Source organism: Aplysia californica, unplaced genomic scaffold (genome assembly GCF_000002075.1).
Source record: "Aplysia californica isolate F4 #8 unplaced genomic scaffold, AplCal3.0 scaffold00616, whole genome shotgun sequence".
NCBI lineage: Eukaryota > Metazoa > Mollusca > Gastropoda > Aplysiida > Aplysiidae > Aplysia > Aplysia californica.
In genome coordinates this window covers 146,368-160,132 of record NW_004797886.1, presented here as the reverse complement: position 1 = coordinate 160,132, position 13,765 = coordinate 146,368, and the positions used below count along the sequence as shown (strand labels likewise).

Sequence of the window (13,765 nt, the reverse complement as noted above, 5' to 3'; positions counted from 1 at the left end):
GTTGGTCTTTTTTTTTTAGAAGATATTGTATTTACTTTGGCGTACTTATCAGCACTTAATTTATTTTCTCTCTCTATTCCAAGAAAATGTACACACATGTTGATTATTGCAAACTATCATCTCAATTCCATTTTCAGCTACATGTTGGGTGATCTCGGGGAGTTGACAGCTGTCCAACAGGTGGCCCCGATTCTGCTGTTGTCTCTGCTGGATGGCACGGCTGCCGATGTGGATTTGTGCAGGAACACTCTAATGCTTCTGTCTCAGGTAAGATTCTGTAGTTGAAGATACTCCCTTAATTGGGGGATATGGAAAGGGAGAAGTTCAGGGATGGGCCTTTCTACAATTTTATTTTACTTAAGGTTAATTGGTGAGAAAAAAAAAAAAATTGTTTCTGGTATTTCGTCATGGTTAAGCTCAAGTGTGTGAAGTTACATTTGGGAATAGAGCTCGTGATTTATTTTTAAATTATTTTTTTTTCTCGATAATCTTCAAAACTGGAATTTTGTGGGCAACACTTATTTTCAGTTTTTCTTTTTGTTCAGTTCACTTGCATGAAAATTGTTTCACGTCCCTAACATCACAGTGTGTAAATGTTGTTGTTGTTGTTGTTGTTATCGATCCAGCAACAGCTGGGCTCTCGCCCTTCTGTCCAATGCCATGTAGTGATAAGTGCAGGTTTGCTGCAGTTGCTGACAGTGTGTAAATAGGGGTGTTCATTTCATGTCTAACCATATTTAGGAAAATGGTGTCTGTGTTAAGGTTGATGATTTTGCATCGTTACTTCTTTTACACTAGTTTTAATAGGCTGGTAGTTGGTGGGCATTGTAGTGTGGCATACCACCTTGTACTTCTTTTGTTAGCATTGCTATTGTCTTTGTCTGCTCTTTGTGGACTTTGTCCTAATATTGTTCCTAATATTGTGATGTTGTGGACTGGGTGGTTGGCCAGTGATCTGATGTAGTTCGCTCCTTCTTTTCTATCAAACTATCTTCATGATCTCTCCTTGTTTTCCTTGTTACTTACTCTCTTATAATACCTCTGAACTCCGGCTTTTATATGACCTCATTGTGTTGCAAGTGCCATAAACTCTTACTCCTTCTTTCCTATAAAAAAATCTATCATCTCTATCTCCCTCCTTCTTTTTTTGTGTTTGTTACTCTCTTGTAGCACCTCTAATCTTCGGCACTCATATGACCTTATTGTGTTGCAAATGCCGTAAAACTTTTACTTAAACTAAAACTCGATCTTACCCAATCCAAAACCAAACCTTGTTATTAATGTTATGGTCTATGACACAACTTGACTCTTCCACAGCTCCTTGAGGCCACACCCACCATGAGTACGCTCTTACTGGACCTCGGCCTGGCTGAAAGTCTGTGCAACCTGGCCACCAGCATCCAACGTCGCCAGGCACTGGGGTGAGTTCTTTGGTTTTGATGTAATTGAATGAAACCATTAGTCTTTTATTTATTTAGACTGCTGTATTAGTGAAATATAATTTGATTTTGTTAATACACTTCTTTTTGGGTGGTTTCTTTAAATTCTGTTTGAGTCCTGAAAAGATTTTCTTTCCCTTAATTGTTTTAGTTTTTTTTATTGCCCCTTTATTTTGGTCTCTAACGTAAGCCAAATTTTACCGCTTTTCTCTAATTTTTCTTAAATCAGTCACATTTAAAGCACATTTAGATAAAAGAGGTGCATTTTCTAATGAACATTGATGTAGTTGCCTTGGGATTTGGTGATTTTTATTTTATGAAATTGGGCTGACTTGGCTAAAGTCTCTTTGACGATGCCATTGAATGCTCAATGCCATTGAATTTAACCAAATAAGATGTATGTATCTTAACTTCATAATATTCCTGTTGACAGCCTGTTGCCCTCTTACTTGTATTTTGTCTCAAATGTTTTTCTTTTTAAAATAATTTGTTTAAGATTTTGTGTTGGTGGTTGGAGGGTGTCTCTGGCGGTCTTATTTCTTTTCGTCCCCTCTGTTGTTGCCATCTGTTGGCCTTTTTTTTGCCTATACTGTATGACCTTTCTTGTGTCAATGTGCATCTATTTACTCAAACCTCATGAAATTTTGAAATGTCAACTGAAACTGTTGACCCCTTTGTTCCTTCTACAGTGGCACAAGCAGTGAGGAAGAGGTGACCCACAGCCTCCTCATAGACGTACAGCACACGTTATGCACAACAGCAGTCTCAGAGCTCAGGTCAGAGAGTGGGCCAGTGTCTCATCTAATTTGGTTTGCCTTTTGAGCTATAATAATTTAGGACTTTCACCAGTCCTCTGCTCTAAGCTAGTACAGAGTACAGTTAAAATTGTACAAGGGGGGTGACCTATTGTGAATGTCTTGGGATGTGTCTTTATAATAGGAAAAAACACAAGGGGGGAAGTGGGAAGTGGTTATTTAAACACATATGATTATCTTAGATGGGAGGGAGCACTCATATGACCTTATGCAGTTTGCAAGCACCTTAAAACTCTTCAAACAAGTTTGATGGCCAATAGGGCGGATTCAACTGTATTTCTTATGTAACTGAAGCTCTCTGCCCTTGTACAGTTGGCGGTCCAACTTCCTTACCGGTCAGGAGGCTGCAGAAAACTCGCATTGTTAACTACAACTCACTTGTGCATTTGGCAAAAATTGAATGTTTATAACCTTCTGTGTTTCATCGGACATCATTTTTTATGGGAGGACTGCAGTGGTGGGTGGGTCCTATTTCTTTCAAACTATAAATTGACAGAGATGCTGAAACCAAGACAGAAGTCTGGAAGGTGCACACATCCACAAGTGGAAGTGGAACTTTTGAAAACTAAAAATGTGGCAAACTTTTCTATGCCAGAATTGGTCTCATCGGCCACAGTGAAAGCCACAGGTCATTGCAGCCCTACATTCTTCTTAAGTTCTATTTTGCTGAGGAAATATTCTCCTCTGCTGGAGTATTGGATCTCGTCAGACATGGATGGACGAGCTGTTGTATTGATTCAACACAAATGGGCTTATACAAATGTGTCAATACAACCACATGCACAGTTTCTGGCACCTAAGCACTTCTGTGTGCACCTTAAGTCACTTTCCATCCCCCCCCCCCCCCTCTCTCTCCCTCTCTCTCTCTCTCTCTCTCACTCACTCACCCACTCACTCACTCACTCACTCTCTCCTTCCCTCCCTCCTTCAGTCACCCACTCCCTCATTCCCTCTCTCACTTATCCTATGTCTCCAGTTGGACTGGACCGTCTCATTACCAAAATGTGGAGGATCTCTTCACTCTGCTCAAGGCCCTGGAGGACAATGAGTTCGGCCGACAGAGCGGTGAGTGTGGATGGTTGGCGGGTGCTCTGGTGTGGTTTGCTCCTTCTTTCTTATCATACATCTGTCGTCCTTATCTCCCCTCCTTCTTTTTTGTGTATGATACTCTCTTGTAACACGTAATCTATTCTTCGGCACTTATATCACCTGGCGCTCATATGACCTTATGCAGTTGCAAGCGCGTAAAACCTCTACTAAAGCTAAACTAATAAACTTATACGACCTTATTATGTTGCAAGTGCCGTAAAATTTTTATTCTTACTAAAACTAAAAGGAGCGGTGAGTACAAGTGGATACAGGAAATAACTAATTTTGCAAATTGACCATTTAGTGTAAGACTCCGCCATACGCCATTTTGAAAAGTGACGTATGATGGAGTCGTATACTGAGTAGTCGAAATGTGCTACTGTGTAACTAACAATTCTGGTGAGTTATTATTTAAAACTTGAGAGATTGGTGTGGAAGTAGGAAGGAGGCAGAGGAGGGAAGGAGATGAACTTTCGCTTTCATGGGAAGTCACATTACGCCTTAATGTTGTTTAAAATTAACACTTTGCCATCATATTTTGACGAAAATCCAAAGTAACAAGGTGGTAAAATCGCGAGTCAGCGAGATGAGGCGGCAAAGTGTTAAGGCGGTAAAGTGTTAAGGCAGTATCTGGCTCCGACCAGTTGGCATGCTGATAGATGCTACTTCTTTCTTATTTATGTCTTTTTATTTTTTTTTTCACTCCAAAAAAAAATTAATTAATAAATAATACATCAAAGCATCACGAAGTGAAAAAAACTACATTGCATTAAGTGAAGAGACACATTATAGGTGTCTATTTGACTCTGTCAAACAATCCGTTGAGCAAAACTGACCAATAGATTTGGATATCTTGGTGATTTGTGTGGTGCATTCTTGATTTCTGTATTCTTTGTTTAGGCAGTACTGGCGTGGTAGCAGTGTCTGTCATAAGTTTTGTTGTGTATGTGTGTGTGTTTGTGTGTATGTTTGTGTGTGTGTGTATGTGTGTGGGAAGGGAAAAGGGAGGGGGCGGATAATGGTGCAGTGTTACCTTGATGATGAAATACAATAGGACTCCTACACGTCCTCCACGTCCTCCCCACCCTCTTCTCCCCCTATCCCTCTAATATGATCTTATTTGTGTTGCAAGTGTCGTAAAACTGAGTTCAGTGAACTGGTTAACGAGTCCAATCAGTCAGTGCTCCTTATCTGTCTGTTTCAGCGGGGAGCAAGAAGCGAGCAGACACAGCTCGTGCCTTCCAGATATCACTGGTGGTCAAGATGTTTGAGTACATTGAGAAGCGAAGTGAGGAGTTCACGCAGACCGCTGCGCAAGGATGGTTCACCTCCTCCAACTCGGGTAAGGAGGTTCGAGTACGGCAATGAGGATGAGGGAGGGGTCACTTCTCCATTAGAGTTCCAGGATTTGTGAATCAGTTGATGCTTTTCACTTTTTATGTCTTTTGTGACAATGTGTGCCCTGTTTATGTGTTGTAATGTGTACTTTGCTCTTTGTCATTTACCAGCAGAAATATTAGGGTTAGCGGGTCTGTTAAACTTCGTTTTATTTGCTGAAGAAATTATGCCTCCCCTCCCCCCCCGAAATAAATAAATACATAAATAAATAAGTAAATGAATAAAAGAATAAATCTAGAGCTTGAACAAACAAAAAAAAGAATGGATAACCATAGGTCAAAAGAATTCTGTCGTTATTTTGTGGTTGGCCACCACTCTTTCTATGGTCGCAATATTCTTTTGATGAGTTTATTGGTGAACACTCATGCCCAGGTGGGTGGTTGGCAGGTGCTCTGGTGTGGTTTGCTTCTTCTTTCCTGTCAAATGTCTATCGTCTTTATCTCCCTTCCTTTTTTTTGCGTTTGTCACTCTCTTGTTACATCTCTAATCTTCGGCGCTTACATGACCTTATCTTGTTGCGCTAAGTGCCGTAAAACACTCAATAAAACTAAGACTCATGCCAAGTGTCCTCCTCTTACTTTTTTGTAGTACAATGTTTATCTTTTCTGTTCCTTGTGAACTGGAGCAGTTTTCCTACTAACATAAAAATCTCAATGTACAACATGGCTGGCTACCATACGCTATTAATCCAGTCACTGAATTTGCAGAATTTAAATGAACAAGTGGGTGGTTGGCGGGTGCTGTGGTGTGGTTTGCTCCTTCTTTCCTATCAAACATCTGTCGTCCTTATCTCCCCTCCTTCTTTTTTGTGTTTGTTACTCTCTTGTAATACGTAATCTATTCTTCGCCACTTAAATGACCTTATTGTGTTGCAAGTGCCGTAAAACTCATACTAAAACTAATACAACATGGCTGGCTCCCATATGCTATTAATCCAGTCACTGAATTTGCTGAATTTAAATGAACAACCAGGATAATTTTGATGAAGCATTCCATTCTTGTTTCATATACATACAGGTCTACTGATTTAATTGTGTTGTCTTTTCTCTTTAATTTCTATGCTCTGTAATTTTGTGTTTGATTTATTTCTGAGAAGCAGTGTATATATTTTTGCCGCATGGCATAAATGCTGCTTTTTGTAAGCAGGGAGTTGATAATATGTATTTATTGGGTGACCCATTCTAAGTGCGCATTACTTAGTTTCGCAAATTACCCTTGCTCATAGCATTATCAGAACAATATACTGTGCTCTGAATACATACACGTAGTGAGTGCACAGAAATTTATACTTATTATTGCTATCATTGTTTTATTGTGTATCGTTTGTTAGAAGCATGTTTTTCAGTGAAACATGGGTCACTTGATTAGCTACCGTCTGGACTTGTGTGGGTGATCTTTGAAGCATTCAGAGTTGGATAGTATAATCACAGGTCTAAGTCTTTCTTATAATTTATCTGTTCTGAAACACGCATTCAACGCATGCCTTACCAAATCTGTTTTGAAAAGCTACTGCAATTTTTTTTTTTTAAGACCAATATCAAAGTTCAATTCCTTTTTTCCTTTTTGTAGGAGTTTCACCCATCATTTTCTGTGGGCTATAGTTTACTTGTGTGAGAAACCAAATTGCTTTTCAGGGTCGAAAATGACAATTTCATTCCTGATCGAATTAGTTGTACTTAAAGCATGTAATATGTTCATGGCCATCCTGTCTTTGTTTCCCCTTTAAAAAGATGATATAATGTCACCATCCCTATGCTTTTCCAGATTTTTAAAATATTCTACACCCCATAAATTCAATTTGATGTTGTTGGGGGGGGGGGGGTTAAGAATTGTTTTGCTTATTACCCAATTACAGTAATTTTTTTTCTCCAAGCTCATCCTCTTTTTGATTTGTTTTAATTTAGAGGTCAACCTTCCCCTAAATTACTTTTAAATAAGCTTCACCCTCAAAACTTGCTTTATAATGTTTATCTCAGGAGGCACGTTTTGCATTTATATTATTACTAGCTGGGCCCCCTTTCAATGAAAGGAATGATCGGTGCATTAACATCAACTGAAAGTCATTGACCTACTATATTTTTACACTCTACTGGAAAGGAGCAATCAATCTATAGAGATAAAAAAGATATCAGAAGGCCAAAATCGATACTCTCAAAACAAAATGCGCCTCGAGAAATATCAGTTTCGGCACTTCCGTTGTGAAGGACAGATACGCAGATTTGTTTGGTTAATCACAAGAGCCAAAGAAGGACTGCAACTTTTTGTCAAATATATTTTTTTCTAAATTCAGGAAATAAATAAAAAATCGGGCTATCTTTTTGCAGGTACTTGCCAACTTTCAACTCTGCAGCTGTCATAGTTTTATGGGAAAAGTGACACATGTGTTTCCAAGTTGCCAAATATATAATAGATGTACAGATTGATTCTCTATTCCGCTTTCGTAGTTATACCAAAGATAGTACAAGACAAGATGGGCCACTTCTCTCTTTGAGCCAATTAAAAAAGTGTCCTCAAAATTTGGTGGCGCCCTCTTCACAAAAGCGCACTCTTTGCGAACAGAGTTACCCTACTTGAGTTTTAAAAAATCAAAGTGAAACTAGCAAGTTTTGGGATAAATTTCGGAAGAACGCTTTTTAAAAATGGTTACGCTGACAAAAAACCTCTTCCGGAGGAAAAGGAGATGGTTTTCTTCGTTTAATTTGACTTTAGAATGAAGGGCGAGAGGTCATTAAAATAAAAAAACCCTAAAACTCCCCACTGAACGTACCCGAACTGCTGATGAACAGCAGTCGATCTGCGCACGCAAGGAGGTGCTATTCCTATTCTTCTTCTGGAAAAACGAAAGAGAGCTTCAAAACAGACTGCAGCGCCATCTGAAGCAAAGAGCATACTTCCTGCGGACACTTTTTAGGCTGAGTGGCCCATCTTGTCTTGTACTATCTTTGGTTATACTCTCCATATTTTCAAAGGTGCGGAAACAGTGCGCACGATTAGTGAACGGAAACCTCACCTGTTTACAATGGTGTCTTAGAAGAAAAACTTTCCCAAGAATAGATCTAAACGAAACTAATGATAAACTGAAAATTAAACAACAGTGACTTCAGGCTCCTCAATAAAACTGTGCACCCTTTAAATGATTCTGAACCACCATTCATTTTGTCAAATTCGAAAGTTAAGTTGTTTGGAAGCTTTAGGCGGCAAAAGTGAGGACTTTCACAAATATAATATATAGAGATGCTTCCATTTGTTTGTTTTTTTGCCTTGTTTCTTTGATCAAAATAATCACTTCCCACTTTTCCCCTTGCATTTTTTTTCTGTATTATAATGACACTGTCCAGAACTAGCACAAGTCTGAGACAAATAAACTGTTCTCCTCCACAGTAACTCAAAGTGGCCTTCTTGGACAATTTTGACTGTTGTAAGATTCCATCATAATTGTGGAAGATGAGACAATTTCCTCAAAATTCCCTTCCTAGCATTTGGTCACCCTTTTGTTTCAATAAACAAGGCTGTGCAATAGTTACCTATTTCGATGGACTATATGTTTGTCTAGAACCTGGTTTCATATGTACAATGGTAAGAAGTCGGTATGCAAATTTGATCAGTTCAGTAGTACTCACCAAGATTTTAACAAAATGAGAGAGGTTCGAATTTTGTCTTAAAAAAACTCATCAATCCTAAATGTATGTGGTAGATTTCCATTTCTTTTAGAAATTTTTGTTTTCTCCTGAAATTGAATAGTTTAAGTCTTCTGCTAGCCGTCTGGAATGATTTTTCTTTTACCCTTTTTTATGTGTTCCCCATTTTTTCCTGGTTTGTTTTCATTTCACTCACCTCCAGCCCTTGTGTGTCCCATTTATCTTTCAGCCACCTCCCCTTCATCTAAAACCCGACGCCCTGTGTCCCGTGGAGGCGTTTTGTCCTCCCATTCCTTCACCATGCACTCCTCCTCTTCCACCACCTCCCCGGCCTCTCAACGCCCCCTTTACCTGAAACAAGACCAGACCTTTCTCCCCCGTTCCGAGCGCGGCCTTCCCTTTCGCCCGACTCTAATGCGACGCAGCACTTTCTCCTCCCCTGACATGATGGGCCTTCTCTCAGAGCCGGGCAAGGACAATTCCGCGTCAACCGGTGACCGCCAGGGAGATAACGAGTCGTCAGGGTCTAACTGGGTCACTTCTCCCCATCGGTCTAGCTCAGAAAGCGGTTCGCGACCCTCTCGTCTTGGGAGCATCTTCACACGCAGACACAAGATGATCTACGCTTCTGTCACACAGTCTGACTTGTTAGAGCGGTTCCGGAAGCTTCTTGTTGTGGCTTCCGACTTGGCTGTGATGTATCGTAAGTTGACACAAAGTTGCGCCTTTTCTGTTATCCATATAACGAAGGTGTTTGCTGAGCTGTAGATTGTTGTACGCGCATTTCGTTATCTTTCTGTTGTATCTGCTGCCTGTCATCATTGGCAGTGTTTTAATTGAAAAGAACACTTATTTTTAAAGCTGGAATTCTTTATAGCCTCTTGGCACGATAGGAGTCCTATCTTTTACTTACTGTATCAAAAACGACTTAAAATTCAGCTCTCTTAACCATTATAGCTCTGACCTTCTAATGCTACCATAATCTCCTTAGATTTACACCCATACTTGATGAAATGGGTTGATTTTTCACCAAACTGCTTGCACACAACTTTCACATAGTTATAGAAATATTGGCACGGTCTTAGTCAAAATTAATGTAGTACAGCTGTTTTGATTGTCCAATAAATACTGTCTTAAAACATCCGTCAATGTGATGCAGTCTCGCTTGTCAGTATACTGGTAGTTATGTGCTCAAGCAATGTTACTCGCCACAGGTGTAGTGATGATCGGGGCATAAGGGGCTATGTTTTAGTATTTCTGTCTTATGATGAGGTACATTTTTCTGTGGCATTCAGATTTTTTCACACTAAGAGATCAAAATCAAACAAAACATGAACAAAGCCTTCTCTTCCGTTTATTTGATGATGGAAAAGGAAATATTTTGGGTAGACTTATGTCTTGATCTTGATAGAGTCATGTGTTTATAAGACTTTGAACGAAAGGTATAGTTATCAGTGTTTTTAGATCAGTGGTCTTTGTGCATCTGGTTCCGTGCTATGTTGAATGTGGTTCAGGTTTTTGTTTCTGAACTGACTCCATATGCTGTCCAACAGTTATTTTAAATTTGAATATTTGTTTGTACTTGATTTTAATCCTTCCACAGCACGGGATGAGATGATGCGTCCTGTGGAACAGAGAACTTTGAACTTCTTTGCAGAACCCAAGACACCCATCTTAGAAGATCGCTACCTGAAGCACTTGTTTATCAACGTCTTTAGATTCTATGAGTATAGCCTGGTAAGATTTCGAGTTTGTATTTTTCAGTTTATCTTTTTTAAAAAATCCTTTATTAGAATGATCTTGATGTTACATGTTTCTATTTTGTGTTGCTGCATTTTTCCTGGCCCTGTTTTGCATAGCTAGATTGACTTTATTTTATTTGACAAAAGTTTCACTTTCATAAAAGTATGAGATAATAATATGTATAATAGAAGTGTGTTGGAAGCTAAGGAATGCAATTTTATCCTCTTATCTTTCCAAACGTTTTCCAATCCCTTTTTTCAATCTCTAGTATCAAATGTGTTTACCTCTCTTTCTTCTTCTCTTCTCACCATTGATTTGGCAGTGAGTACAGAGTTCCAGGGTTTTTAATCGCAATCATAGTTGCCAACCAATGCATAAAAATGTATTTGGTATGTTTTTGAGAGTTTGAGTACCAAAGTACATTGCTCCTTTTACTTTTTGATTGGCCAATAAATACTGTCTTAAAACATCCGTCAATGTGATGCAGTCTCGCTTGTCAGTATACTGGTGGTTATGTGCTCAAGCAATGTTACTCGCCACAGGTGTAGTGTGATCGGGGCATAAGGGGCTATGATTTAGTATTTCTGTCTTATGATTAGATACATTTTTCTGTGGCATTCAAATTTTTTCACACTATTGCTCCTCACGGACTTGCTAATGCTGAAGAAAAATGAACTCTCACAATAGGTTTTCTGAATAATTATAATAAGAAGAACGAAGTCCATGAGTCAATTGGAAAGGACTTTACTAACATTTCTGACTTTATTGTTGCAGGTCTGCTTGGAATAGTTTGAATTTATTTTATTCAGTAAAATGTGTGTAAAGGGTATGAAGGGGAGGGGGAATGGGTTTTTTTGTTGTCTAATGCCCATCTTGATCTTCTATGTTTGTAGAGAGTCCATTTTTTTTTTTTTTTTTTAAAGTTGGCAACTATGCATTATCAACGCTGCCAGGACTTGAACTTCCACTGATCCAGTCTCTGTACCTATATCCTCCCCATAGAACAAAGATGTGTACAACAAAAAGAACAGGAACCCCATCATGCATGGTGCCAAGGACGTCCTCCGATTCCAGTTCACTCGTCTGTTCTTGTGTATGATGTCGCTCAAAGTGGACTTTGACATGCGTGCCTACACTCTGGCTTTTGTCATGGCGGAACCTCGAGGCACTGATGCTATCAAGGCTGCCATCTCAGACAAACAAGTGGTGAGTCCGTACTGGGGGGCTGTGGGGTAGGTAGCAATATTTGTAGGTAGGGAGCCAGATAGGCAGGCAGGTAGGTTTTTTTATTCAGTGCACAAGGACATTGACCCACATGACATAAAGCATACATACTTTACAGAAGAGGCTTCCATAAAACAACTTAAATTATGAAAGCAACACATTCCAGTAACAGTTTGAAAATGTTTTGTATTGTTGAATAATGTTTTCATAATAAAATAATGTGGGTTGTACTTTTAATTTTTTTTGTGGGTTGTAGATTTTCATCATTAGGTTGTGTTAGGAAGAGAGAAATGGATAATTATCTTTGATATTCAATGCTCGAACGATAAAAAATTGAAGCAAAATTCGTCTTCAATTTCATGGGATTTGTAGGTAAATGCTTTAGAAAGAAAGGATGGGAGTTCGGAATGTGTTTCCCTTTGTTCTCTGGTTGCCCCGACAGGTTGCTCATATGACCTTACGCAGTTGCGAACGCCGTAAAACCTTTCTAAAACAAAAACAAACAAAAGGCAGAGTTAAAACAGCCTGTTTCTTATGTCATTATCTTATTGATGCTGAAATGTTAAATTTTACCTCGCTTGACCTGTCTACTCCTCTTTCCTTATTTTGTTTAGGGTCAGGAGCTGAGTTTCTATCTGCACAATTTGCTCTCCTGTTGGAAGGACTGGCTCAATTCTGCACAGCGAGAGAACGGTTTTTCGCTCATGCAGATCTTGCGTCGGGCAGGCTTCAGTGTCAACTCACCCGACAAAATGCTGACTCAGCCACAGGTCAACGCCCAAGTGGATGTGAGTTTGGGAGTTAAATTCTGCTTCAACTGTCAAGTGGGGGTTTTTTTGGGGGGAGGGGGGGGGGGGAGGGGTTCTTTTATCTTTGCCAGTATTCTTCAGATTTCCTAATGATGTTGTTGTTGTTGTTATCGATCCAGCAACATCTGGGCTCTTCCTAATGATAAAGTTCTGCTCTGTTCCATAACAGCTGATATATGTGAATAATTGTGCTGGATTGGTCTTCATTTTATATCCTGTGATGATCATACATGTTGCCAATTAGTCCAGTGTGAGTCTAAAATGTTGGTTGCTTTGAGTTCAAAGAAATTACGAATGTCGTCTTGAATCTCTACCTATTTGCCTTTGGTGTTTCTCATTGTCTACCTCATTGTGTTTCAGGAGAAAAAGCAGATTGATGCACGGTACAGAAAAGATCTCTTGCTGTGGTTGCAAAAGCGGGAAGCAGGAACTTCAAGGTTTGTATTCATAAATTTGGTTTACATGTTTTCTTTTGTTTCAACAAGACTTTTAATTTCATGTTGCTAGAAGGAACAGAGTTTGCATGGGATTTGGGGACATAAGCATGAGGTTTTCTTTAGCTGTTATTATTGTGGCTTTTGACTTTACCTTCTATTTTGAGTATATGGTAAAACTAAAACATATTTGACAATACCAAGTGATCACTTTAAAAACTTAAGTGGATTTGACTTGTTTAACACTCGCAAAAGAGAAAGTGCATGGGTTGTAGCAGGCATACGTATGGCAGTGGTTTGTTTATGTAAGACAGTTTTAGGGAGTGTGGCAAGAGTTTGTGGGGATGGAGCAAGTTTGTAAAAGATAGTTAACTAATTTTGTGGGCTTGTTGTGAAATAACATGTAAGGGTGTATGGTAGGAGTATGAAGGCGGTATAAACTTCATGGATGAATGTCTGAACTCAAATGCATGGATGGTAATATTTACTTCCCCATGGATTGTCTCTGTCATCTTTTTTTTTGGCCTTTCCTTTAGCGGGTGTCTGGAGGGCACTCTGGTAGGTCCTACTTCTTTTCTTTCCGTCTGTTGGTTCTGTCTGTTTGTCTTGCTCTTTTGCTGCCTTAAATGACAGTTGTCATATTGATGTGCTTTTTATTACTCAAAACAAACAAACAAACAAACAAACAAACAAACCCCTTTCTACATTTTGGAGCATCTAGGAAATGATGTATTTGCGTTAAAGAGAGTTTCAAACTCTACTGAAACTAATCAAAACTATGCAGTTGTGAGCACTGTAAAACTTTTACCAAACTAAACTAAAACTCCTACAAAAACTAAACAAAAATAACTGCTGTGTGTGTACAGGATCACTCAGAAGTTTGATGGTGTGCTGCGGCGAGTGACAGAGCAGGCCATGGCAGTGACACAGGACATGACGCGCCTGCAGGGGGAGGAGAGACACAAACTGGTGACCCACCTCAAGCAGGCCATGACAGCTCAGATACAACTGAAGAAGCAGTGGCAGACTCTGGTGCAGGATCTCACACACGAGAGGTGAGTGGACTCACCTTACTTTACTTTTCTGATATTGTAACCATTTGAGTCCTGCCCCGTGGTTGGTTGGCGGATGCTCTGATGTGGTTTGTGCCATCTCTCCTATCAAACATGTATCGCC

General features: G+C 39.5%; 1 protein-coding gene across 2 annotated transcripts in view; it reads left to right on the top strand.

The window, feature by feature from the left end:
- LOC101845425 (lysosomal-trafficking regulator) overlaps window positions 1–13,765 on the top strand; it is a 96,680-nt gene that overhangs the window by 59,739 nt on the left and 23,176 nt on the right. For both annotated transcript variants that reach the window (XM_035972220.1, XM_035972219.1), the window contains exons 28-38: window positions 138–267; window positions 1,318–1,421; window positions 2,129–2,215; window positions 3,231–3,319; window positions 4,548–4,685; window positions 8,609–9,082; window positions 9,983–10,116; window positions 11,125–11,328; window positions 11,961–12,134; window positions 12,516–12,592; window positions 13,456–13,644. In XM_035972220.1, the coding sequence (XP_035828113.1) occupies window positions 138–267; window positions 1,318–1,421; window positions 2,129–2,215; window positions 3,231–3,319; window positions 4,548–4,685; window positions 8,609–9,082; window positions 9,983–10,116; window positions 11,125–11,328; window positions 11,961–12,134; window positions 12,516–12,592; window positions 13,456–13,644 (1,800 nt within the window). The remainder of the gene's footprint in view (window positions 1–137; window positions 268–1,317; window positions 1,422–2,128; window positions 2,216–3,230; window positions 3,320–4,547; window positions 4,686–8,608; window positions 9,083–9,982; window positions 10,117–11,124; window positions 11,329–11,960; window positions 12,135–12,515; window positions 12,593–13,455; window positions 13,645–13,765) is intronic.